The sequence below is a fragment of the Hippocampus zosterae genome, chromosome 14, assembly GCF_025434085.1.
Source record: "Hippocampus zosterae strain Florida chromosome 14, ASM2543408v3, whole genome shotgun sequence".
Lineage (NCBI taxonomy): Eukaryota > Metazoa > Chordata > Actinopteri > Syngnathiformes > Syngnathidae > Hippocampus > Hippocampus zosterae.
Window position 1 is genome coordinate 9,577,570 of NC_067464.1, and position 22,491 is coordinate 9,600,060.

The 22,491-nt window shown below is 41.0% G+C and overlaps 3 protein-coding genes across 14 annotated transcripts in view; 2 read left to right on the forward strand and 1 right to left on the reverse strand.

Moving 5' to 3' along the window:
• Window positions 1–44: 44 nt before the first annotated feature.
• On the forward strand, window positions 45–18,635 carry flvcr2a (FLVCR heme transporter 2a). 6 transcript variants are annotated; one of them, XM_052086370.1, is made up of 11 exons: window positions 45–723; window positions 8,776–8,917; window positions 11,585–11,725; window positions 12,057–12,124; window positions 12,391–12,494; window positions 13,626–13,736; window positions 14,287–14,392; window positions 14,470–14,581; window positions 14,804–14,868; window positions 15,977–16,090; window positions 17,677–18,635. In XM_052086370.1, exons 1-10 carry the CDS (start codon window positions 172–174, stop codon window positions 16,055–16,057), a joined length of 1,482 nt encoding a protein of 493 aa, XP_051942330.1. In that variant the 5' UTR covers window positions 45–171; the 3' UTR covers window positions 16,058–16,090; window positions 17,677–18,635. The 6 variants fall into 6 exon arrangements, with proteins under 6 accessions (XP_051942330.1, XP_051942329.1, XP_051942326.1 ...); XM_052086369.1 differs by lacking the exon at window positions 15,977–16,090; XM_052086367.1 differs by adding an exon at window positions 6,923–7,507 and having other exon boundaries at window positions 580–723; window positions 14,804–18,635.
• On the reverse strand, window positions 18,347–20,697 carry erg28 (ergosterol biosynthesis 28 homolog). The gene is made up of 5 exons (XM_052086390.1): window positions 20,475–20,697; window positions 20,255–20,401; window positions 19,286–19,376; window positions 19,082–19,200; window positions 18,347–18,980 (listed from the first exon to the last, which is right to left on the reverse strand). The coding sequence occupies exons 2-5, from the start codon at window positions 20,385–20,387 to the stop codon at window positions 18,892–18,894; spliced, it is 432 nt and encodes a 143-aa protein (XP_051942350.1). The 5' UTR covers window positions 20,388–20,401; window positions 20,475–20,697; the 3' UTR covers window positions 18,347–18,891.
• Window positions 20,698–21,039: 342 nt separating this feature from the next.
• The window catches only part of ttll5 (tubulin tyrosine ligase-like family, member 5), a 49,598-nt gene continuing 48,146 nt past the window's right edge, over window positions 21,040–22,491 (forward strand). For all 7 annotated transcript variants that reach the window (XR_007966740.1, XR_007966742.1, XM_052086357.1 and 4 more), the window contains exons 1-2: window positions 21,040–21,183; window positions 21,521–21,643. Coding sequence is in view for 5 of the 7 variants with exons in the window: in XM_052086357.1 (XP_051942317.1) it covers window positions 21,585–21,643 (59 nt within the window). In the remaining 2 variants the exon portion in view is untranslated. The remainder of the gene's footprint in view (window positions 21,184–21,520; window positions 21,644–22,491) is intronic.

Below are 22,491 nucleotides of genomic sequence, written 5' to 3' on the forward strand. Positions count from 1 at the left end.
AGTTAATAGTTTGGGCTCATTCTAGTTTCTTATATCGGCAGCAGATGACTCTGACGTCTCTGCTTGCCTGAATTTCTCAGTCAGCTCACAAGCTCTCTGGAAAGTTGGTGGGCACAGGTTGGATTCCAATTGATTTTACTTTTCACCGTTTTTTTGTAATAGAGTATCAATATGGGGGATAGTAACATAAATCTGGCGGAGGTTGGTCCCCCCGTGGAATCGAAATGTTCAAATGAGCGTGCAGCCTGCAGCATCCCGAACGGCGAGAGTGGTCCTGCTCCCACGACTCGCCTGTACGTGAAGCGCTGGGCGATAGTTTTCCTGTTCAGCTCGTACTCGCTGAGCAACGCGTACCAGTGGATCCAGTACGGCATCATCAGCAACATCATCGTCAAGTTCTACCAGGTGGATGCGTTCACCGTTAACTGGCTGTCCATGGTCTACATGATCACATACGTCCCCTTCATCTTCCCCGCCACCTGGTTGCTGGACCAGAAGGGTTTGCGCGTCACTGCGCTGCTAGCCAACGCGCTCAACTGCTTGGGAACGTGGACCAAAGTGGCCAGCGTCCAGCCCAGCCTCTTCTGGGTCACTATGCTGGGCCAGTTTGCGAGCTCCCTGGCTCAAGTGTTCATCCTCGGGATACCTTCGCGCTTGGCTTCGGTGTGGTTCGGCGCGGATGAGGTCTCCACCGCCTGCTCCATTGGAGTCTTTGGGAATCAGGTGAGTTCTGGTTTGAGCCTCCAGTAAGTCACATGCGTGGTTCTTTGTGATCTCTCACAAAAACACTTTATTTTATTGCATTGTCTGAATAATGCACGTTTTAAAATACCGTACTGTATTATTTTTTGGCTGCAGCAGTCCTAGAAGTTTTAACAACGAAGTTAAGTACACTGAATTGTTTGTGTTGAAAAACACTTGCGTAGCTGTCCAAGTGCCCGTACATGAAGTCATCTCTGATTAAAATTTGCTGGCGTGTAATGATGCCACCAGAGTGCTTCCATGGAGGTCATACAATTTTCATATCGGGGCAGTAAAGTCAAGCAATTAAGATGGTTGCCTGCCATTGTGGGGAATCTGGTTCAAGACCATCCCCCGAATCCATGCTTAAACTGTCTGCTATTTCCGCATACGGTTGTTCACAAACAGGCAAACATTGATTAGACCATAGGTGTCAAACTCAGATCCTGGAGGGCCGCGGTCCTGCATGTTTTCCAAGTCTCGCTGTTGCAACACACCTGATTCAAATGAACAGGTTCAATATCAGGCTTGCGCAGAGCTTGCTGATTATCTGAACATTTGAATCAGGTGTGTTGCAACAGGGAGACTTGGAAAACATGCAGGACAGCGGCCCTCAAGGACCTGAGTTTGCCACCTATGCCTTAGACCAGGGGTGCCCATTACGTCAATCCTGATCTACCGGTAGATCTAAGACAGGTCCCAAGTAGATCCGAAGAGTGTCGAGGTGAAAAAAAAAACAAACAACCATTTGTGTGTCTTTGTACATGTTAGAAACATATTTTTTTTGTTCATGTACGCTGCACCCTAATCATCTTATCAGTCTCATTTTCACCCCAAAAATATTTAAAAAATAAAATAAAGCGGGTAAATCTGTATTTACGACGGCTTGTGATTACGTCGCCGGAAGTTGTTAGCGCTCAGCTGTCTGAAATTGCAGCTTGTGATCGGAGCTGTTGCGCTCTATCTTTTATCGTCATTATTCTCATTCAGATTTTGCTTCGTGTACAATTCACCGAGGGCACGGGCAAAGAATTGGAATCTTGGAGGGTCCAGGGAAGCACTTTAAAACGGTACTTGTGAGCTACGATAGTTAACCTGCTGCAACAGTGCGTCACATGCCTCAGTTTCAGGCTGTTTCTCATCATGCCGTGCGCGTGCGTGTGTCGCATGCCGGTAAGGGTAGATGCCGGGAGGTTAGTTGATCGAAAAGTAGATCTTCGATCCGAAAAGTTTGGGCACCCCCGCCTTAGACAATCTTTGCGTGTGAATGACTGAGCAATTCAGGCAAGCTCCTTTTATAGCCAATCATGGTGTAAGGGTTCGTTACCTGTTTCCAGTTAGCATGTTCACCTGTAGGATGTCTTTTTTCCCACCTGTCCCAGATATTTTGGAATGTGTTGTGGCCATAACATATATATTAATATATATTATAATATATATATTAATGATTATTTGCTAAAAACAATAACGTATATTTGTTTGAGCATTTTATATATTGTATCTGCTCTATACTCGGTTAAATATAGGCAGAATAGGATTTAAAAATCATTGGATTCAGTTTATTTTCATTATTAAAAGAGCACCTCGACTTCAGTGGAATTGGGTTTGTGTATATCTATATATCTATCAAACAGTTTAAAAATCTTTCTGCAAATATATTATAAAACCATGTATTGTATAATTAATTTAGAAGAAAATTTGAGATACTAGACCTTTTTTATTGTATCCCACTAGATTAATGCATCTAGCACTGATGTGTTAAGTTTTAAATTGTTTCTCTTTGTCGCTGTATGACAAGTGAAAAATGTACAAAACGCTCAACGAAGTACCATCTTAATACTACATTTTTGTTTCCTTGTTTTAAAGTATGAATGTAGTAATTCTCTTTTGTCTTCTGAATCTGTTCCGGGGGATATCTTCATAACAGTATGTCATTAACTCTACCAACAAGGAGATATAAGTAATATTATAAACACTAAACTGTAGTTAAAAAAAGTTTTGGGTTTGGCGGTGAAATGGTTAATGACGTGTTCATGTTTGCACAAGGTCGACATCTTGTGCCTACTTTGCGTAGTTGTACCGTATACTATAAGGGTAAAAGAAAGAATACTGACGCTCAAGGTAGGGTAACTTTCATCGATTTGAGTTGAACATTTGTTTTAAGTGCAACCCTTTACACTTTACCCTGGCTAAGGTGTTTATAGAGCGCGTCTATCTTCTACATTTTTCGCCATTTGTAGAAAGCTTGGAGGTACAATATAAGACAGTTGAAACGGCAAGCTTGAAAGCGCAAAAGAAGCCGGCTCAAGGTTAATGAGCAGCATTTAGCGAATCCTCAAAAAAGTAAGCCTTGTCTGGCCGGCGAAGAAGCTATGATCCGTCAAACGTTATGACGCTACTTCGCTAACTTGGTGGCGTGACTATGAATGCAGTAGTAGTTTAAGTATCAACATGGTCACAAGAAACTGATGCTCCCCCATCGGACTGACAGAGTGGTCGTCATTAAAAAAAACTCCCGTAAAATATATTTCCTTAAAATCAAGCACACTTTGTGACTCCAACATTGCATGTAGCACAGTAGAGAATATTGTGTGTGAACCTGCGTGCCATAAAAAATGCTCATTTGATGAGCGCCAAATAACGACAAATCATTATTTGTTCAATACGCACATTGACGCAACGTACCGATGAGACCAAGAAACCATGTCCTGCTTTTTACAGGCCACCTTCGGTTTACGACGGAATTCGGTTCCTACGATGGCGACGTAACTCGAATTTGTCCGTCACGCCCAGCAGTCTCTAACCCACTACAGTGAATGGAAAACACTTATAGGCCATACCTACGATACAGTCAAATAAAAAAAAAAACAAAGTGAAAAGCACACAACAGGCGGATAAATACTCAGCACTTATGCCACAAAATTCCGAGGTCTTGGTATGGGTTCTCCCCTTGTACCAACATTCCAAAATCATACATTAATTACTACGTTTTCCATCAGTGTGCATTTTTTTTTGTCCGCAAGGTACCTTGCAATTGATTGGCGACTAATCCAAAGTGTACCCAGCATCTATCAAAGTAAACTGGGACTGGCTCCACTCACCCCACCTGTGACCCTAATGAGGTGTTAGAGAAAATAGAGCGATGGATATTGTAATTCCTCAGATAATAGGCTTTATCGACATAAATGGCTTTTATTTCCTTTAAAAAAATCATTTTCTGGAAAGCACTGTACTGCATAAATGGTTTGGTCATGTAAGTTATGTTTATGCTAAAATAAAAGCAAAAGAATAATGAATTAATATGACAGCAGTGTCCGACATGGAGTAGGACCGGACGATTATGGAAATAAAAATACTCACAATAATTTACCCCCAAACTACCATCACAACCTTATAAATATCATGTGAAAGCCTCTTTTGCATTTTCATTCTGCTACATCCACACCTTTGATGCTTTGCAACTTTGCACACATTCGAACCGTGAATAAGTAAAGAAAGAAAAAAAAAGACATAAGAGGGATCGTTTATCGCTTAAGCATATTTGTTCTATCTTATGTCATTGTTCCATCTTTATTTTCACAAGTCTTGGGACTTACTGGCCTAACCGGGGACCATGGGTATTGTATTTTGTGCCATACTATGTAGAAACATTTGTTTGGATAGCAAAAAAGTCTGATTTTTGTATCGTTGAGTTTTGAGGGAAGTAACATTTCTGAAATCGTTGAAAACTCAACTTTAAATATAACTTGAAAGAACAACAAAAAAATTAATGGCAAGGTAAAGTAAGAATTTACTAAAATAATAGCAATAAAAAGCAGAAAATAAAAACGTAAAGAAATACTGATGAATGGAAATACTGCTGTTCCTGCCCTGTGCATTGGCCTCTAATTTGCCCACTTAGGGACAGCAGAATCGCATGCTACACCACGGTGTCAAACTCAAGGCCCGGGGCCAGATTCAGTCCACCAAATCATTTTATGTGGCCTGAAAAAACAAATCATGTCTGTTAACTTTAATGATCCTTGCTAAAATCTGTATCGAAATTGTCAAATGTGATGTGTATTAAATAGCATTGACATTTTGCAAAAAATAAATATTAAACATTTGGATTCACTGTCATAACGACCCTCCGAAGGACGACGTAACTCCAAAGTGGCCTGGGACAAGAATAGGTTTGACACCCCTGTGCTACAAGCTCGCTCTGTAAGTAACACGATGCATTCAGGTTCCAATTACAGCGTTGGGAATGCGACATTAGTCAGAAAACTGTTTGGAAAACGAGGGCATGTAGGACATATTCCAAAGACATTTTGGACTTGTCTATCGTTTCAATGTATTTTTCTCCCTTTCATTATTTTTAATTTTGTACTTGAAGTAGTTCTGAAACTGTTACCGGTAGTTTTATACACTTACTTAAGTAAAACGCTTGACCTTATACGTCAACTTCTACTGAAGTCCTCCATCCATCCATTTTCAACACTGTTGATGCATGGTCGCTGGGAGTTGCAGGGACCTCTCCCAGCTGACTTCAGGCGGAAGGCAGACTACACCCTGAACTAGTCGCCAGTCAGATGTTGGGCACATATCAAGACGAACAACCTTTCACACCCACATCCACACCATCACTCAGTGGGAGCGATCCCACGCTGCCCGCACACAGGTGAGGCAGGTGAAGTCTTATTAAGTCCTAATGTCTATACTTCTACTTCAGTAATGAGCGCAAATACTTGACACCACAGATTTTAGTAAGTTTGCCATTTGAGGAAATGTGGTATGTCAGACCCTATTTGAGATATATCCATTACTTCTTGCGTTTATAGTGTGTCTGGCCACACCCTCTTGCATTGGGGGATGACCAGGGAATCGTTAGGTTTATAATATTAAATCACCACGACTTCAAACTCGCTACTGCAGGCCAATAAACATTCAAAGCAACTCTCCGTTTAGGGTTAAACTGAATTTTAATACAGAAAACATTGTTTGATCATTCTTTAGAGGCAAAGTGTTGAACCTGCAGATCAACATGATAAATTTGTTTTATAATGATGTGTACTCAATGCTGACAGTATTCAGTACTTTTTTGTTTTCTTTACGGGTAGGGATTACAATTTGTATGTCATTTTTGCAAAATGAGGTGAATAATCTTGATGTGCACTTCCTCCCTTGTTTCTTAGGAGTTAGTAGCCAATCCTCCTGTTTGGCAGAATTGATTTCCGATAAGCGACTAACCGTCCAATTAATTTCAAACATATATAATTAATAACATCACTTATTTTTGGGCTCCTTATCACTCGCAACAATACGGATATAAATTACAGGCAGAACATTTAACTGTTTTACAATATTGTCCTCAAAGTATTTGTCAAACTTTACAAACAGAGTGAGTTTGTGTGTGTGTGTGTGTGTGTGTGTGTGTCTCCGTGTGTGTGTCTGTGTTTAGTGGGGGTGATGACATTTGAAAGGCATGATTTTTATCTTGCATTGTAATATGTTAATGTGTAAAAAACACCACAAAAATCTCCAACAATAAAACCCATCTGATTTAAAAATAGCTATTATCGATTAAATTGTCCGGCGGATTAATCGATCTGCACTAATTATGACCTTAATGAATCTCCAATAAACTTGAACAAGAAACAAGGTAGTTTAGACTTTGATCTTTCCCTTCACTTTTAACTGTCCATATTCTGATGAACTTGCAGTATGGCTCATCCTCTATCTGCAAGTGTCATGTGCTATACATGTTTTAGCAACACATTCAACTGAACTCCCAGTCAAGTCCAACAGTGTGTGAGTGATGCAACTGAAAAGGAGGAGTCAGAGGTGTCCAATAACAGTCACAAAAAAAATAAAACAATTCCATGACCAAAGAGGTGGACTCATGCGAACTTTGACACTGTAGCCAGGTAGACCGCTTTTCAGCGATACTCGTTGAAGACTCAACCTAGGGTCGTGGGTGAGGCGGAGCCTGTCTCAGCGGACTTTGAGTGAGAAGATATTCAACCCACAAAGAATTAGCCGTTTAAAGTTAACAAAGGAAACAAGCAGTCAAGTTAATTTGGTGGCCAACTTTTTCCATCTGCAGGAAAAAAGTGCTGTACCTGCTGATTGAGAGTCCACCGTCAGGTAACCGGTCGCTGTGTTTACACACACAAGGAGAACTGTTTGCTTTTCTCTCCAGCTGAATGCGGAGGCCTGAAAAGAGGAGGGGCGCAACATGAGCAGTCAGGAGGAATACCATCATGACTGGGTGGACAGCCATGATGGATCTTCCCTCATATCGGACTCATCCATCCAGGAAATTGCGCAACTCTTCCCACTCATGGAGACTAAACTGTACAAGCGGCGTTGGGTCATGCTCTTCATCTTTTGGAACTATTCCATGAGCAATGGCATGATGTGGATGCAATATGGCATCATCAGCAACATCTTCAAGAACTTTTATGGTGTTGACGAGCTGGCCATCAACTGGCTCTCTATAATTTATAGCTTTACCTACGTCCTTCTCATCGCGCCCGTACTGTGGCTGCTGGACAACAGAGGCCTCAGGGAAATTCTCTTGGTGGGCTCAGCCTTCAATTGCATAGGCGCTTGGATCAAAACGAGCACGGCTCACCCCGACTCATTTGCTGTGACCTTCCTCGGCCAGTTTGTGTGCTCAGTGGCAAATCTTTACATCCTCGGCGTCCCATCCAAACTTGCTTCTCTGTGGTTTGGACAACAGGAGGTGTCCACGGCCTGTTCCATTGCCGTTGTGGGAAACCAGGTGTGTTCAGGTTTGCCTGATTTACCGTTGGGCTTCAACAACAATGGTGGAGAGTGGAAGGAGTTGAAGAGGGGGCGGTGTGGAAATAATTTGTAAGACAACTAGTCACTGAATCATATCAGTTACTGGTTTCATCCGTAGCATTTCAGAAGACGGGCAGAAAGGTTAATCATTTTTTCCAAAGTAAAAGCAGAATTATTTTTTTCCAAAAGTTAAACGTAAAGATCAGTCCATTTTCATGCCAGCCAATACAAAATTGAGACTGTTTCAGTTTAACGGCTGAAATTACGAACATTTAGACAATTTTAAGTTAAACAAGATCTGTAAATGATTAATCAATTATCAAAATAGTTGCAGATTGGTTTTGATAATCAAAGAGTTGTCGATAAATCATTTGTTGTACGTTTTGGTACCGTCAGACATGATGGGACTATTTTTAACATATATTTTAAAAATAATTTATAATTAATCTTCAATACTATTAGTCAAAGACACTTCACAATGACGTTGGTCCTACTTTCATGGATATTGACCACTACTGTACTCCTGTTTCTGACCATGTATGTTTAGACATGTTGTTCAAATAAATGGAAATCCTCAAAAGATGCCAAAGCCAAATGGTGTTTGAAGCAATGGCCCCCCTTAACTGTGTAGACCAAACAATGTGTACCGGTTATTGTCATGCATATTTTTGTTTTTTGACTTCGTCTCACAGCCTGCTGCGATGGATGAAAGGATGCATTGTCATCGACATCCACCTACAAGCTGTGACATTATGTGTTTGGTTCCGTCCTATATGCAGTATGAAATGACCCCACAAAAAAAAAGGAATCCATACATCCATCAGAAATGTTTTGAGAGAAAAACCTATGCAAGAAAAAAGTGGATTGGAAATATCCATATCCATGCTTTGAACATGAATAGGGTATGCGCCAAAAGAAACTTTGGCCAAGTGGAATTTAGTTGAGAATTAATTAATTATGTTTGGCAATTTAGAAGCAAAACATTCTGCAGTGCTGCAATAAATCCACTCACATGTTTTTTTGTATTTGTCTCTCATAATAAGGTTTTCCATTTTTCAAACCATGGTTTAGGACTGAAACGGTTCAATAAAGATACTTTTCTTCACACATTGTGTTTAGATGCACTGATAAAATAAATTGTGAGATTATAGAATATTATTCAAGAGGTGAGAAACGCGCAAACCTTCGTGGAGATTTTCCTTCTCTTTAGTTTTTTTTAAAAAATGTGTCGCTTCTCACCTGCAGATGGGCATTGCTATTGGGTTTCTGATCCCCCCCATCCTCGTGCCTAACGTAGATGATGTGGAAGAGCTGGCACACCACATTAAGATCATGTTCTACATCAGCGCCGGTGTGGCCACCATCATTTTCATCCTTGTGATCATTGGTAAGTCCTCAATACAAGACTCAGTCAAGGCTCAGCAATTGGGCAAGACATTTCCAGGATTTTTGCTCAGTAATTATTGTCAATTTCAATGGTCATGTTGGGAATTACAACAAAGTATTCTCCTTAACCCTTTTGTACAATAATACTGTTGGGTTTAATCCGCAGTGCTCCTCAGGCAATACTGCCCACTGCCAAATGCTGCAGTAATTGAATCGTGTATTTGATGGATGTGTTCTGACACAATGTTAAACACAAGCAGGGTCTCCAATTATGTAACTGTTGTATGAACTTGAACTTCCCACTCAAACTCAGTGAAGATCTTGGAAGTCCATGACAGTCAGGGACTCACTGCAAAGCCTCACCACTGACCTTGTTTAGTTTAGTTTAAAACTAATTCGTGAGGTACTGTGGTCGATCACATGGCTAAGCAGGATAGGCCAGTTTTAAAGATCACATTGGTTAATCTTAATTAAATATCACCTGACTTTTATTTGCAGTGATATTTGTGGTGTTCACCAGATCAAGTCATCCGGCTCCCCTTGTGATCCTGTTCTTACTAATTTCTTTAAGGAGGCGCTCCTGGATTTTGGTCAATCAATTTTAGCCATTCTCAATCCCAGTCTGTATTCTACTGTAGTCCCCAACATTTTAAATATGCTGTGGTGAAACCTCTGCTTAACAAACCATGGTGGGCTGTTTAATTTTTGGCCCACTCCCAAGGCACCTTTTTTTTTCATAAATTCTGGAAAATGTGGTTCATACTCAGTTGAAAATCTTATTTGGATGAACATAACGACAGAGGTTTCCCAGTCAGCACAGAGTCAGCTTTGTTACAATATTTTTTTCATGACATCCTCCTGTCAAATGACGTAGGATATGATGCGTCTCGTTTTGTTGTGCCCGACTTCAGTGCTCGTTACATTGCACCACAACATTCGGTTGGCATGCTATTTGAAAGACAGAACTCTGGTTGCCCTGAGTCCACCTCTGCCCAACTGTCATGGTGTTCCACAGGGTTCCATTTTAGGGCCATGCTGTTCTCATTGTATCAGTTGCCACTGGGTTCCATCTTAACAGAGCATGGTATTTCCTTTCACTGCTGTCTGGATGAAATTCAGATCTGTCCTGCGGACCAAAAAGGATCCTTTTTTCTTAAGACCACTTTTGTCCTGCCTGGATAAAACCAAGGCCTGGATGGCACTGAACGCCTTGAATTTCAATTAAAAGAAAACACAAGTTAGGTTCCAGTGGCCCTTATACATCCCACTCTGTTGATTTGGGACCGTTGGCGCCTTATTCAAAACCAATAGTCTCAAACATGGGTTTTAAATTGGTCGGTAATTTTAAATTGGACCAGCAAATTGTTGCTGTTGTTAAATACAGCTTGTTTAAAAATCTTAGGCAATTAAATCCTCTCCTTTTTTTGACAGGATAATTAATAATGAATGCCTTTGTTACATCTTGTTCAGACAACTGTAATGCTCTAAATTTTGTAGTCAGCCAGTCCTCCCTTAAGTGTCTCCAGTTGGTCCAAAATGCTGCTGGCTGTCTATTAACTGAAGCTTGTATGAGGGAGTACATAACTCCAATTCTGGCCTCCCTTCACTGACTCCCTCTTCATTTTAGTGTTCATTTTAAGATTTGTTTATTTGTATTTTAATCTCCCAAAGGTCTCACCGCACCTTACTGTACCTCTCTGGAGGTACCGAGGACTAAGCAGAGCGTCAGCGGGGATCTATCTTTTTCTGTTGCCGTGCCCTCTCTTTGGAATGATCTCCCACTTAACATTAGGCAAGCCATCTCTGTATCCACTTTTAAAACTCGTCTTAAAACAAATTTTTATTCCATGGCTTTTGACTCAGCACGAGACCCCACATTGTGTTTTTATGTTATAATTTATTGTTTTTGAATGTCTGATTTTTTTACTCCACTTTGTGTATGCCACAATGGTTGTTTTCAAAGTGTTTTGAGATACTGTGTGCAAGTTTGGAAAATAGCAGTCCACTTAAACTTTCAGCTGTTTGTACTGAGCTGTGAGAAGGCCAAAAGGGTTTACATAAGCAATAGCAATTGTAAAAACAAAGAAGACCATGGCACTTTAGCTAAATCCTTTACACAAAGATAATATTGTGTGATTAGTGATGATAAGCGATTTAATTGGCTTTTTTTGTTGTTGTTCTTGACTGATAACCCTGGATGTCATCAACATCATACAAACCACTCTTCACTCTATGGGAGAAGTTAATACTGTATTTGGTCTTGGTTCAATATCTTGCTCTTGTGGAGAAATGTTCGGGTATTTTTTTGCACCGTAAGGCATTTGCTTGTCATTAGTATGTAACTTCTGTTTTTGTACCTCAGTTATACAATACAATACAATACATGCTGATTTATATAGCGCTTTCACAACAGCGGCAGCTGTAACAAAGCGCTTTACAAAACAGTTAACAAAAAGTAAAATAATAAACACAACACATAACATAAAACACGGACAGTCGTGCAGTCCTAACCACTTTTCCGTCACACGCTTTGTTGTTTGAAGCGGTTTGAGATGAAAGTTATCCAGTAGATATGCAGTCAGCATCCCATTAATGTCATTAATTTTGATTGGCTATCTCTGTCAAATCTGTAAACGTCAATATTAAAACATCGCCCCTGTGTTTCTAGTGTTCCAAGAGAAACCAGAGCTCCCTCCCACACAGGCCCAGGCCCAGGCCCGGTGCATCCCTCCAGAGAGCTATTCCTATCTGGCCTCAATTTGGAGACTGCTGCGCAATAAGCCCTTCATGCTGCTTGTGGTCAGTTATGGTGGGTCCCTGTCCTCCACATGTTAGATGTGCTTAAAGGACAATTATTGGTCCAGTTTTTAATGGAACTTCCATGTGTCGTAGATTTCACTCACATCTGCAACTCAAGAGTAGATCTGGGTTATCGGCGCTATTGTTTGATGCCAACAAGCAAAACATGCAATTCCACTTTCTTTGAATCTGCGCCATGTTCCACAAACAAAAGTCCAAGACAGTCCAAATCTATATCAGTTGGTGTATTGTAATAAACGTCTACTTTTGGGAATGAGCATATCATCCAGTGTGAACGACGTGTCAGTACAAACAAAAAATATTTTTGTCTTTATTCGCAGGACTAAATGTTGGCTGCTTTTATGCTGTGTCCACGCTTCTGAACCGAATGATCATTGAACACTATCCGGTAAGTCTCTTGCTACTGCCGTCATACAGTATAAGCTTGGTTTCATGGCAATAAAACTTTCAGTTACTGTTCTGTGCTTTTGTTTTGCCCATGTTGTGTCACATGATGCTCTGCTTTTGACTCTTGATACCTATAAAAGTGCTAGCGGATGACCTTGATAGAATGGTAGTTGAGACTACTCTTATCGCACATGAGAGCCCTTTAGCCAAGTTTTAATGCAGATGGCAAAATGTAACGAATGTCTAAAAAAACAATTTGCTTCATAGGGTGAAGAAGTGAATGCAGGTCGGATTGGGCTGACCATTGTCATTGCAGGCATGGTGGGATCGCTCATCTGTGGAATTTGGCTGGACAAGACTAAAACTTACAAGTAGGTTCTCTGAAATCTTTACTGTTGCAAGTATGCATTCAGTTGTATTACCAAGTTGCACATGAATTATGTACTCGTCAAGTTGTTGGCTTTCCGACTTTGCAAAACACAATTCAGTCTATTTCTACATTTGTTATGGTTAAACTTTTTTTAATCAATTGCAATTCACATTAGCAGTTGTGCCTCTCTGCTTGGTGCCACCCGTAGAGATGTTGTTAAGACGTGACATAAGTCAATTGGAAAAGCCCTCTCTTCCTTTACAGTTTCTGTAAATTGGGATGAGAAAACAGTTCAATTAATGTAAATGTCGTAGTTGAACAGTGGTAGTAGTTAGTTCATTTTCCTGCAGTCTCCTTCCGTGGATGTCTCGAATTTTGTCATCGCAAGGAGCTGAGCTATGGTAGGCCTGTGCAAAGTGGAACTGAAGGCTGAGTTTTTGTTCTGATGTCTGAGTCTGCTTATCTAAACTGACAGAGGAGCAAAGCGTGGTCCTCCCGTTTGTTCCCACGGTACGATTATTATTCCTGCACTAAAACTTTAAATTCTGTTACACCAGTTGCCATCATTTTGATCTTCCTTCATCATTTTATCTTGAAAATGCCTTGGATTCCTAACATACCAATCGGATGCTCAGCTGTCAAAGCAGCCAGGTGCCAATCACCATTGTTGACACTCCGCTGTTGTCTTGAAGTATGCACGAGAGGCAGAGGATGACGTTATGTTGATAAAACCAGTATTTTACGCGTGGTTGTACAAAAAACTGCTAGACCAGAATAAGCCTGTTTGTGCAGATGGCTCTTGCTTAGATAACGGCTCAATTCTGGATTTATTTATTTTTTTGAGTCAGGCGTTGTCAGATTTTACAAGCGTTACCATGAAACGGTACACTTTAGATACAGTACTTGCATTTGAAAAAAAGACTACGGCCATTTCTTTAAATGTTTTTTTTTTTGTGCAAGTATGCTGGAGGATTGAGAGCCTGAGCAGCTTTTGCCTAAAATTATAATCCTGTTCACAAGACTCAGATCTACATTTTTGTCCAATCTGATTAACCTGGGTTTTGAGAAAAAAAGAATTATATTTGCAGCTTGGCTTTCATAACACTAAATATTCCCTTTCCCCTCTCATCAGGCAGACCACGCTGGCCGTTTATGTGCTCTCCCTGATTGGGATGCTTTTGTACGCCTCAACACTCAACCTGGGCTACCTCTGGGTGGTGTTTGTCACAGCTGGAATTTTCGGGTTGGTAATCATGACACGGCAAGCAAATGTCGAATATGTGGAACTCGTCTAAATGTACATCACACGGAGGCACACACCGGCAACCACACTTCCGTCAGAGTGCCCCAGGCCAGCTGTGGCTACAAAACATAGTTTACCGCCACCATACTGTGAATGTGTGAATGCATGAATCATGTTTCCATTTTGAGTGCTTTGAATGTGTGCTAATGTGTGAGGACGGCAACAATAACACATGCAAGCCTTATTTTTAATTCTGTATATATTCTGATGCTTTACAGATGACAAACTGTCACCATAAGGTGTGATTTTTAAACTAAACATTTAAAGTTTAGCGACATTTACAGTACTGGTAGTTTACCAAAAAAAAAACCCCAACAGTGCGACAATAAAGTAGGAGCAGAGCTCCTCCACTCACCTGATGATATCCACATGATCCAATTACAGATTTCTTTTAAAATTTGAATTTGTCATTATATTTTGATAAAAACTTTTATTGTCTTCAAATCTCTTGGTTTTAGGGGACAGTTTTAACGTGAATGTGTTTCTGCAGCTTCTTCATGACTGGATATCTTCCTTTGGGCTTCGAGTTTGCAGTAGAACTGACCTACCCAGAATCAGAAGGAACTTCATCTGGTCTTCTCAACTGTTCAGCTCAGGTTGGCACAAGTTCATTCACGTGTGTGCAGCAAGTTAACTCTTGACAATTTCACCATATCACCAAATCTGCTTTCAGATCTTTGGAATCATCTTCACCATCGCGGAGGGAAAGATTATTGACAGATGGGGCACTTTGGCAGGAAATATTTTTCTGTCTATATTCATTTTAATAGGAGCGATTATGACTGGTAAGGAAACATTGGCCAACACTGAATTAGGGAGAATTTAAATCGCCTTTTACAAGGCCACGTGATCACATATTCCAAATGAATAAGGTTGCCATCTAGTGGTGGAATCAAAGTACTCATTCATCTCTTCTTTCTGCTTTAGTAGTATGGAGAAGAACATGTATGGATCTTCCATGTGTCACCAGAGAAAAATATGTCCTCATTCTTTTGTCTGCATCGCAGGATTCATTAAGTCAGACCTCCGGAGGCAAAAGGCCAACCTACAGACTGCTGGGCAATCAGTCAGTGTGAGTATATCGTTGACGGCATCTCACGTCCTTGCGTCTGATGCCGCCGTTGTATTTTGTGCTGCAAAAAAGCGCTGCTGGTTAATTTGGGCTGCGGACCTGACACTACATTGCACTGTTGCAAGCATGAAGGCATGGACTTTCATGTAACTTTCTCAGCGCTTTGTCCGACCACTCTGCTACATTTTGCTCAAAGCTTACTTGACATGCCACTTGGTTCAAAACTTGCGACAATGTCCTTTTTATATCTTCGAGTGGGAGCAAATGTAAGATCTCAGCATTGCCCCGTACCAATGGCCTCAGCATGACCCGGAATGAAGCCTGCCCCTCTGCTCCACGTAGTAAGCTTTTTTGTTTGCGTTTCACTGTAATATCAGAAAAAAACCCGCAAACGCCACAAATTAACTTAAGAATTCATGAGATGATATGATATGAACATATTTATGATTCACTTCTCATAAATTTGACTATTTGCAGCCTATTTAAAGCCTCATTTAAAGTATTTCAGTGAAACAGCAAACAGCATTTAAAAACATTCTCTTCCGAATTACCTTTGAGGTTCACAACGCAATTTTTAAAATCAACTTCACCTCACATTGTTCCATTCACAACAATCTCCACCACAGGTGTCAACCTCTGGTGCTCGAGGGCCACGATCCTGCGTGTTTTTCATCTCTCCCTGCTGCAACACGCCTGATTCAAATGATCGGGATTGTTATCAGGCTCCTGCAGTGCTCGCTAATGTGATGATCATATAAAACATTCACGATATTGGCCCTCGAGGGCCAGACTTTCACAACTGTGATCTCTACCTTTCTTTTTAATGCTTCTTAAATGGAAATATAACAAAAAATATAAAGGACCAGCAATCCTGCGCACCCAGAGCTTTATTTGTTAATTTCTGATTGTGAAATATTGGATTGAATACTTGCAACCAATCAAATGCTGGGAATTTCATACGACTGTACTGTTCAAGTGGACAGGCAGCACGCTATTTATCTGTGTGTGCAAGGGTTTTTGGGCTCAGATCTGTGCCACTGTTAGTGGGTTGCATGTCAAGTTCTTTTAGGCGCCTCTCAAAGACATGACACCCAAGCTATTATTCCAGCGTGCAGGCTCGGCGTCATCGGTTCAGGACTACGGGGGCACATCTTGCAGCAGCCCCCTGGCAGCAGCAGTTCTGACATAAACGTACAAGCTAAAAATCAAAACACCCGCCAAGGTAGGGACACCCTCTCTTAAATACTCCCCAACAACTCTGATGCTATCCTATTGTCGATGGAAAAACTCGCCAGTTGTCAACCACATTTCAATTTAAGGTTGAGCAACTGCTTTCAATAACGTGTTTGCACAGTGTAACGTTCCCTAAACTAATCTAATCCTCCTGTCATGGAGCAGCAATTCAGAATCATTTTCATGCGTCTGCCTCAGTATATTTGTTCTGTTTGTGAATCCTTTCAGGGACAGCGGTTACTACAGTGGACAGCTGATCATGTTATCAGGTTACAGGGTGCACAAAAGGGTTAAAGGTACAGTGGAAACTCCAACGTCGAACACATCAGAAGTCTTCCAGTTTGGAATCAAAAGGTTTCATTTATTATTGAACTCTTACGTTTGGCTCTGCGTTTTATAATGCCACCCCAGAAAGGGGGTACAGTAATGTGATACTGTATTAACGAGGCATCCAGCCATTTTCTGTTGCACTCGGGTGAGCTTGAGTCAAACTCAGCTGACTTCGGATGAGAAGCCAGACGATCGCGGTTCATCTGTCGACCATTCACATTCACACTTATAGACAACTTAAGTCTTCCGTTAACCTAAAGCGTGGGTCTCAAACTCATTTTTGTCGTGGGCCACATTATAATTACCATTTCCCTTGGAGGGCCGTGATGACTGAAACTATATAAAGAAGTCAAAAATAACATTTTATTCAACTGTTGTTTAAGTTACTGTCGTGAAGGGTTTGGTTACAAGAAAATGCTTACAATATCCTTATTTATTGCAGATGAGATTTTAAAATTTTGTTACAGATTTTAGCGAGCATCATGGAAGTTGACATGTTTGATATGCTTTTGCGGGCCACATAAAATGAGGTGGCGGGCCACATTGGGCCTTGAGTTTGACACTCTGACCTAAAGTGTGCTATTGGAGAAAACCAACACAAGCACGGGGAGAACATGGAAACGCCAGATGTGCTAAACACAAGCAGGTACCGACCATCACGGCTCACCTGTTTTCTGAGGTTGGTCATGTGAACCCTGAGGCACTGTGATGTCATTTTCAGTCAACAGCAAGTGGCAAAATGGGCAACCCCTGAGATGTAGTTTATGTTCTTGCTTGATTCATATTCCACAACCGCATATGTAATACTGTATGTATCAGAATACCAGGTTTAGATGAGTGGAGATGCACAGAACATATTGTCAAGAAAATCTTTGATTCGACTTACTCTTTAAATTACTGCACATCATTTCCTGTTGGAATACTTGTTTTAAAATGGATTGTGTTCAACTTTGGAGATTCCACTATTCACGTACTTCACTTTTGGGAGCAGCATGTTGCCAAAAAAATTCTATTCTCGGAAGCACGGCATTGAAGCTCTGGTTGCTTTGGGTTGAGTTGTCCTTTCCAGTGGCTATTTTTAAAATTGCAGTGGTATAATAAGACAAGTTGGACAGAGTCCAACTGTTATGTTATATTTGATGTCCTTTTTTTAATGTTACATGATCACGATTTGTTGGAGTAAAAGACTCAGATCCTTTTTCAAGGTACGCATATAGTGATTGGAGTGCATTTCTGTTTTACCAGGACATGAGCACTGCTCTAGAGGAAAGCCTTCCACCCCTGGAAATCCAGAAAGAAGAAAGTTTTAAGTCGGAACACAGGAAGAATTAGTCGCAATACATTCTGTTTTGAAAGCTTTGGTGAAGATCGGTTGCTGTCCCAATCAAAAATACTGTGCGACTTTGTCCCGGTAGGACATCACTCACATGCGGATCCCAAAACAAGCACAAGAAGTCAGTCATGCACAACGTAAATTAAGTTAGAATCGCATATGTTTTTACTGTTCATTGTTTGGAGCTTAAATGTCAAGTGGAGTGTGACCTTTTCATGTTCTCTTTCCTCAAAGCTTTCAAACTAGTGTTCTCCTACTATGACTACTACGACAGTACTTCTGTCAATCACCAACATAGGAACTGTTTTCAAGCTTTGCTTTGCCAAAGCTTTTCATTTAAGGACTGTGTTTAGAACATTAACGGGACTGTAATGTTTTCATGTCACGGCAGCTGGAAGATTTTACGCGTCATTCCAGATCATGCGGCAGTATTACCTCTGAATTCGACTGACTACAATAGCAGTCGATGCTGTGCTTCTAATGTATACTTTGGAAAGACAGTTTTGTCCTCCCCCAGAGCTGGCAGGCATAAACTAAGGACTGACATCTGTGTCAATATGGAAAAAGAGGCGAATCGAATCGTTTATTTTGCACAAGAGAAACAGCAAATATTTTATTCATTAAAAACGTGCTTTGCTTGTAGACTCATTACTGAGAAATGCTAAGTGTCCATAGTTTATGATCAACTTGTTTCACTTAATATGTGGCTTTTTGTGTTGTGGTTTCTCTTTGTTTCAGAATGTTTTTGCTCTGAGGTGCTAAATTAATATTTTATGGAATTTTAGGACATTATACAAAGATGTGAAGATTTCACACTCCTTGATATTCAAAACACATGAAATAAATTCTTCTTCTTGAGGATCTCATCTAACTTGACTGGAGTCTTGTGTTTTGTATGACACTAAAAGCGAACATGAATGAGGGAGCTCAGTGGAGTTTCTATTCCGCTGTAAAATGAATAAATATTATTTTTTCCAATCTTAGGACATGTTGAGAGCATGAGAATTGATGTGTAGAGTTCTGGGGAAGGTTGGTTCTCTGTAGGAAATACTGTAAAATAACATCTGGGAAGCAGCGCATCACAATCAATCCAAACACGTCTGGTGGACTCTTGGACATGAGGACATTCAGTTCCGTTTCTTCTGCTGTGCTCCCACTTCCTCTGGGGTCTCTGCAAAGCACTGGAATCCAATCAGCATCGCTATGATTGAGAAACCTGAAAAAACAAATGTCGCAATTACTTCATGCTACAGGCTCGGTTCAACATTTGCAAACTGTAACGAGCAACAGAAGATATTCCCAGCGGACAATACTCACTGGCCACAATAAGAGGTGCCATGACTCCGATGGTTAGAGGTGCAGTTTTGTAGACGAAGGCCTCAGACAGAAAATGACCCAGTGCCAGGACAAACGTCCACAAAGTGATATGATATAACCTGCCAGTGACACAATGTGGGAATGTAAAGTTGACCACTCAAACAAGGCATTGAAATGCAAGACTTAAAAAACAAGACATCTTACGTTCTGTTCTGTATATCAATGGCACAGGCACAGCGAATGATGGATGACAGTAAGGTCCAAATACCAAATGTCCGAGCTTGAAGACCATTGACTGAACAAAAGAATAGACAAATATACTGAGAGAGGGAAATCCCGGTTTAATGTGTTCATGTGTTCAACTGCAAAGAAATTAACACTCTACAACAGTTTATTTATTAAGATAAACAGTGACACGCTGAGTTCACATGTAAATGACTCAAAGGGAAAATCAAAGCAATGTTGACGTAATTATCACCACCTTGAACTGCTGTGGTTGAGGTATGAAAAAAGATGGGGTGTGTGAAACTGAAGAAATCAGTATTTGGTTTACGGAATTTGGTTTTTCTGACGCACCATAGTGCGCGTGCTTCAAAAATACATACGCTTCAACCATAGGTCGTTGCATTATACTAGTTCACCACTAGATGGCACTAAACTCTGCACACTGTACCTTTAAGCGTTTTTTAAATATACTTTGTATTTTAGACCGTCACTCCGAGCGAAACCCCAAAACATTGAAGGGGTTAGAGCGTTCTGTCAAGAAGAGTGCCCCCAAAAAGTGTTGATCAGCTACTAAAACCCATCGCTGCTCTTGGCAACAATGTTTCACCACCAACTACTAACTTACATTACGTCCATCCATCCATCCATCCATCCATCATCTACCGCTTATCCGGGGCCGGGTCGCGGGGGCAACAGCTTTAGCAGGGAAGCCCAGACTTCCCTCTCCCTAGCTACTTCTTCCAGCTCTCCCCGGGGGATCCCGAGTCGTTCCCAGGCCAGCTGGGTGACATAGTCTCTCCAGCGTGAACTTACATTACGTGAACGAGGATATTAAATACTTATTTCAATGAATAAAGGGCGATTGTATAACGTATACGTGGCGTCTTTTTACACGCTACTTGTTTAGGTTAGTGAATAACATAAACAACAGAAACCCAATTTGCTCACCAAACTCAGGCGCGCCGGTGTAAAGCTTCTCCGACAGGAAGCTATGTTCTCTGAAGCTTTGCACGGTATTTCCAATCGCAATGACGGACACCATCACGAGCCAGCTCCGCAGAACGTTTAGAAAGCGACTCATCTCCTCTGCAGCTCCTTTATTAGAGTAGAGTAATTAGAATCCATACAAGGGTTTGTTTTGTTGCAAAGAGGCTGCTAGATGTGTTACCTGTCAAGTGTTGTAACTGAAGGGGTATCTGACAAATACTAATGTTGGTGTGCAGCTTAAACAAACAGGGTTAAATGGCATTAATATTGACATTTCCAAGCGGCGCCCATCAGACATCAACGTAACATGCTCTACGGGGGAAAACAAACAAAAAAATCCAAATGTGATTTTTCACGCGACGACCAGGTAGTAGCCAATGAAAAGGCTGACAAGAATGGCTCCATCCAGTCGTACCATCTATATGATTTGTCAGATTCAGCCTTTTGGTCCCGCCCATTTTAATTTTTACCCAATCGTATTTAAGAATTTAATGGACACACGTGAGTGGGGTTGGTCGTGTTAAACAAAGAGTTTCTATTAAGAACAAGATAGTGCTTCGATGATACATTTATTATAGTGAAGTGGACTACAGTACTTTTATCGAAACGTAACGTTATATGCGTAAGGTGTATCATCCTGTAAAGAATAAACAGAATGTGGTTTCTTACTAGTTTTATTATTTTTCAACATTATGTTACATGCGTTTTATCACACCCACATTAGTGGAAGTAAAATAAATCCCACAGGAAATCTGATATGCGCATGCGTTGTCCAGTGTCACAACGTAGTTGTTGTAGTAACAAGGAAGATTAGCGGCGATGCTCAATTCTCTCTGCGCTCTCTCTGCGCAACTAAGCTTGTTAGCTTTTTCAGCCGCCCTGAAATAAAGGCAAGTCAATTTATTTTGTGTTCCCCTCTACTACAAGACGTTGCATGTATTATCAGGATTTTTCCCTTTAACTCACAACGCATACAACTATCGATTGTTTTGTGTTCTTTATTTAGTTGCTTGTCAATTACAAGGAGCTAACATTTGTTCGGCTGTCTTGGTTTACTATTTGTAAAGACACGTACCGAAATGGCAAACTATTTTACATGTAGAGCTACAAAGCATCTCTTATGGTATGTTCGTTCTTATTAGAGTGGCATCCTTATTGGACTCAAAGATGATACAAATAAATAAATACGTAAATCAAGAATATTGTACTTATCTTGGTTTGCCTCAGGAGGGAGCTACAATGGCACTAACCTGATTGCAGGAGGATATCAGCTGTCTCTCCCTCTCTGGAAATGCCCGCCGTTGTCCCGGATAAAGAGGAGTCCGATTCCTCCTCTGAGGACGAACATGAGTGAGTTCTTAGTCGTTTGCACCTCCTGTCTTGTCCAAATGTATGCCACCCATCCATTCACAACAAACAAGCTTGGTCCTCTTGACACAGACACAGTCACACGTTTAATCCCCGAAGCACAATTATCGGTTCCCTGACTGCGAGTTTAATTTGTTTGGCGACCAGGCTCGTGTCTGCAAGGATTTTCTTCGTTGAAATACATGTAAATGGAGTCCCACATTGTGCCCCATCCTTTGTGCGTCTCTCCACCGGGGGCATGCAGACATACAGATAGACAAGAAGATGAGTTACACCAGTGTCTTGATAACGGGCTTTATTGCTGTTTTCATAGGTGAACAATTATGGAGGTTCGCGATCCGAATCTTGGGTCTCTGTGTGGAATTTGCATGTTGTGCTTCGTCTGAAAACATGCGTGCATACTTAATAGTTGGGTTTGTCGGTGAATGGTTGTTTGTCTACATGTGCCCTGTGATTAGCTATTACCAGTCCAGTGTGTACCCCACCTCTTGCTCAAAAGTCAGCTGGGTAAGGCTCCAGTTCACCCGTGATCCTAATGAGGATTTGTGTGTTTTAAATAATAGACAGATGGATGTTGCTGGGAAACTACACTCGTAACGGTTGGTACTGTCCGCTGAAAAGGATGACAAAAGGTGTACAGTATAGTGTAAAAAGGTGCCTGGTAGACACACTTATAACTCCTACTTTGGCATCCCTTCACTGGCTCCCCATTCATTTTAGAATTATTTTTAAGATCCTCCTCTTTGTTTTCAAATCTCTGAATAATCTCGTGCCACCTTACCTCTCTGAGCTCATACGCCCCTACACCCCTGCCCGGCGCCTCAGGTCTG

Bases quoted from the DNA above. Each gene is read 5' to 3' on its own strand.
- flvcr2a (XM_052086366.1), top strand. From the start codon at position 172: ATGGGGGATAGTAACATAAATCTGGCGGAGGTTGGTCCCCCCGTGGAA. The intron at 12,125-12,390 runs GTAAGTCTCTTG...TTTGCTTCATAG, and splicing joins TGATCATTGAACACTATCCG to GGTGAAGAAGTGAATGCAGG. The intron at 14,582-14,803 runs GTAAGGAAACAT...TCTGCATCGCAG, and splicing joins AATAGGAGCGATTATGACTG to GATTCATTAAGTCAGACCTC.
- erg28 (XM_052086390.1), bottom strand. From the start codon at position 20,387: ATGAGTCGCTTTCTAAACGTTCTGCGGAGCTGGCTCGTGATGGTGTCC. The intron at 19,377-20,254 runs GTGAGCAAATTG...TCTTTTGTTCAG, and splicing joins CACCGGCGCGCCTGAGTTTG to TCAATGGTCTTCAAGCTCGG. The intron at 18,981-19,081 runs GTGAGTATTGTC...TTGTTTTTTCAG, and splicing joins GGCACCTCTTATTGTGGCCA to GTTTCTCAATCATAGCGATG.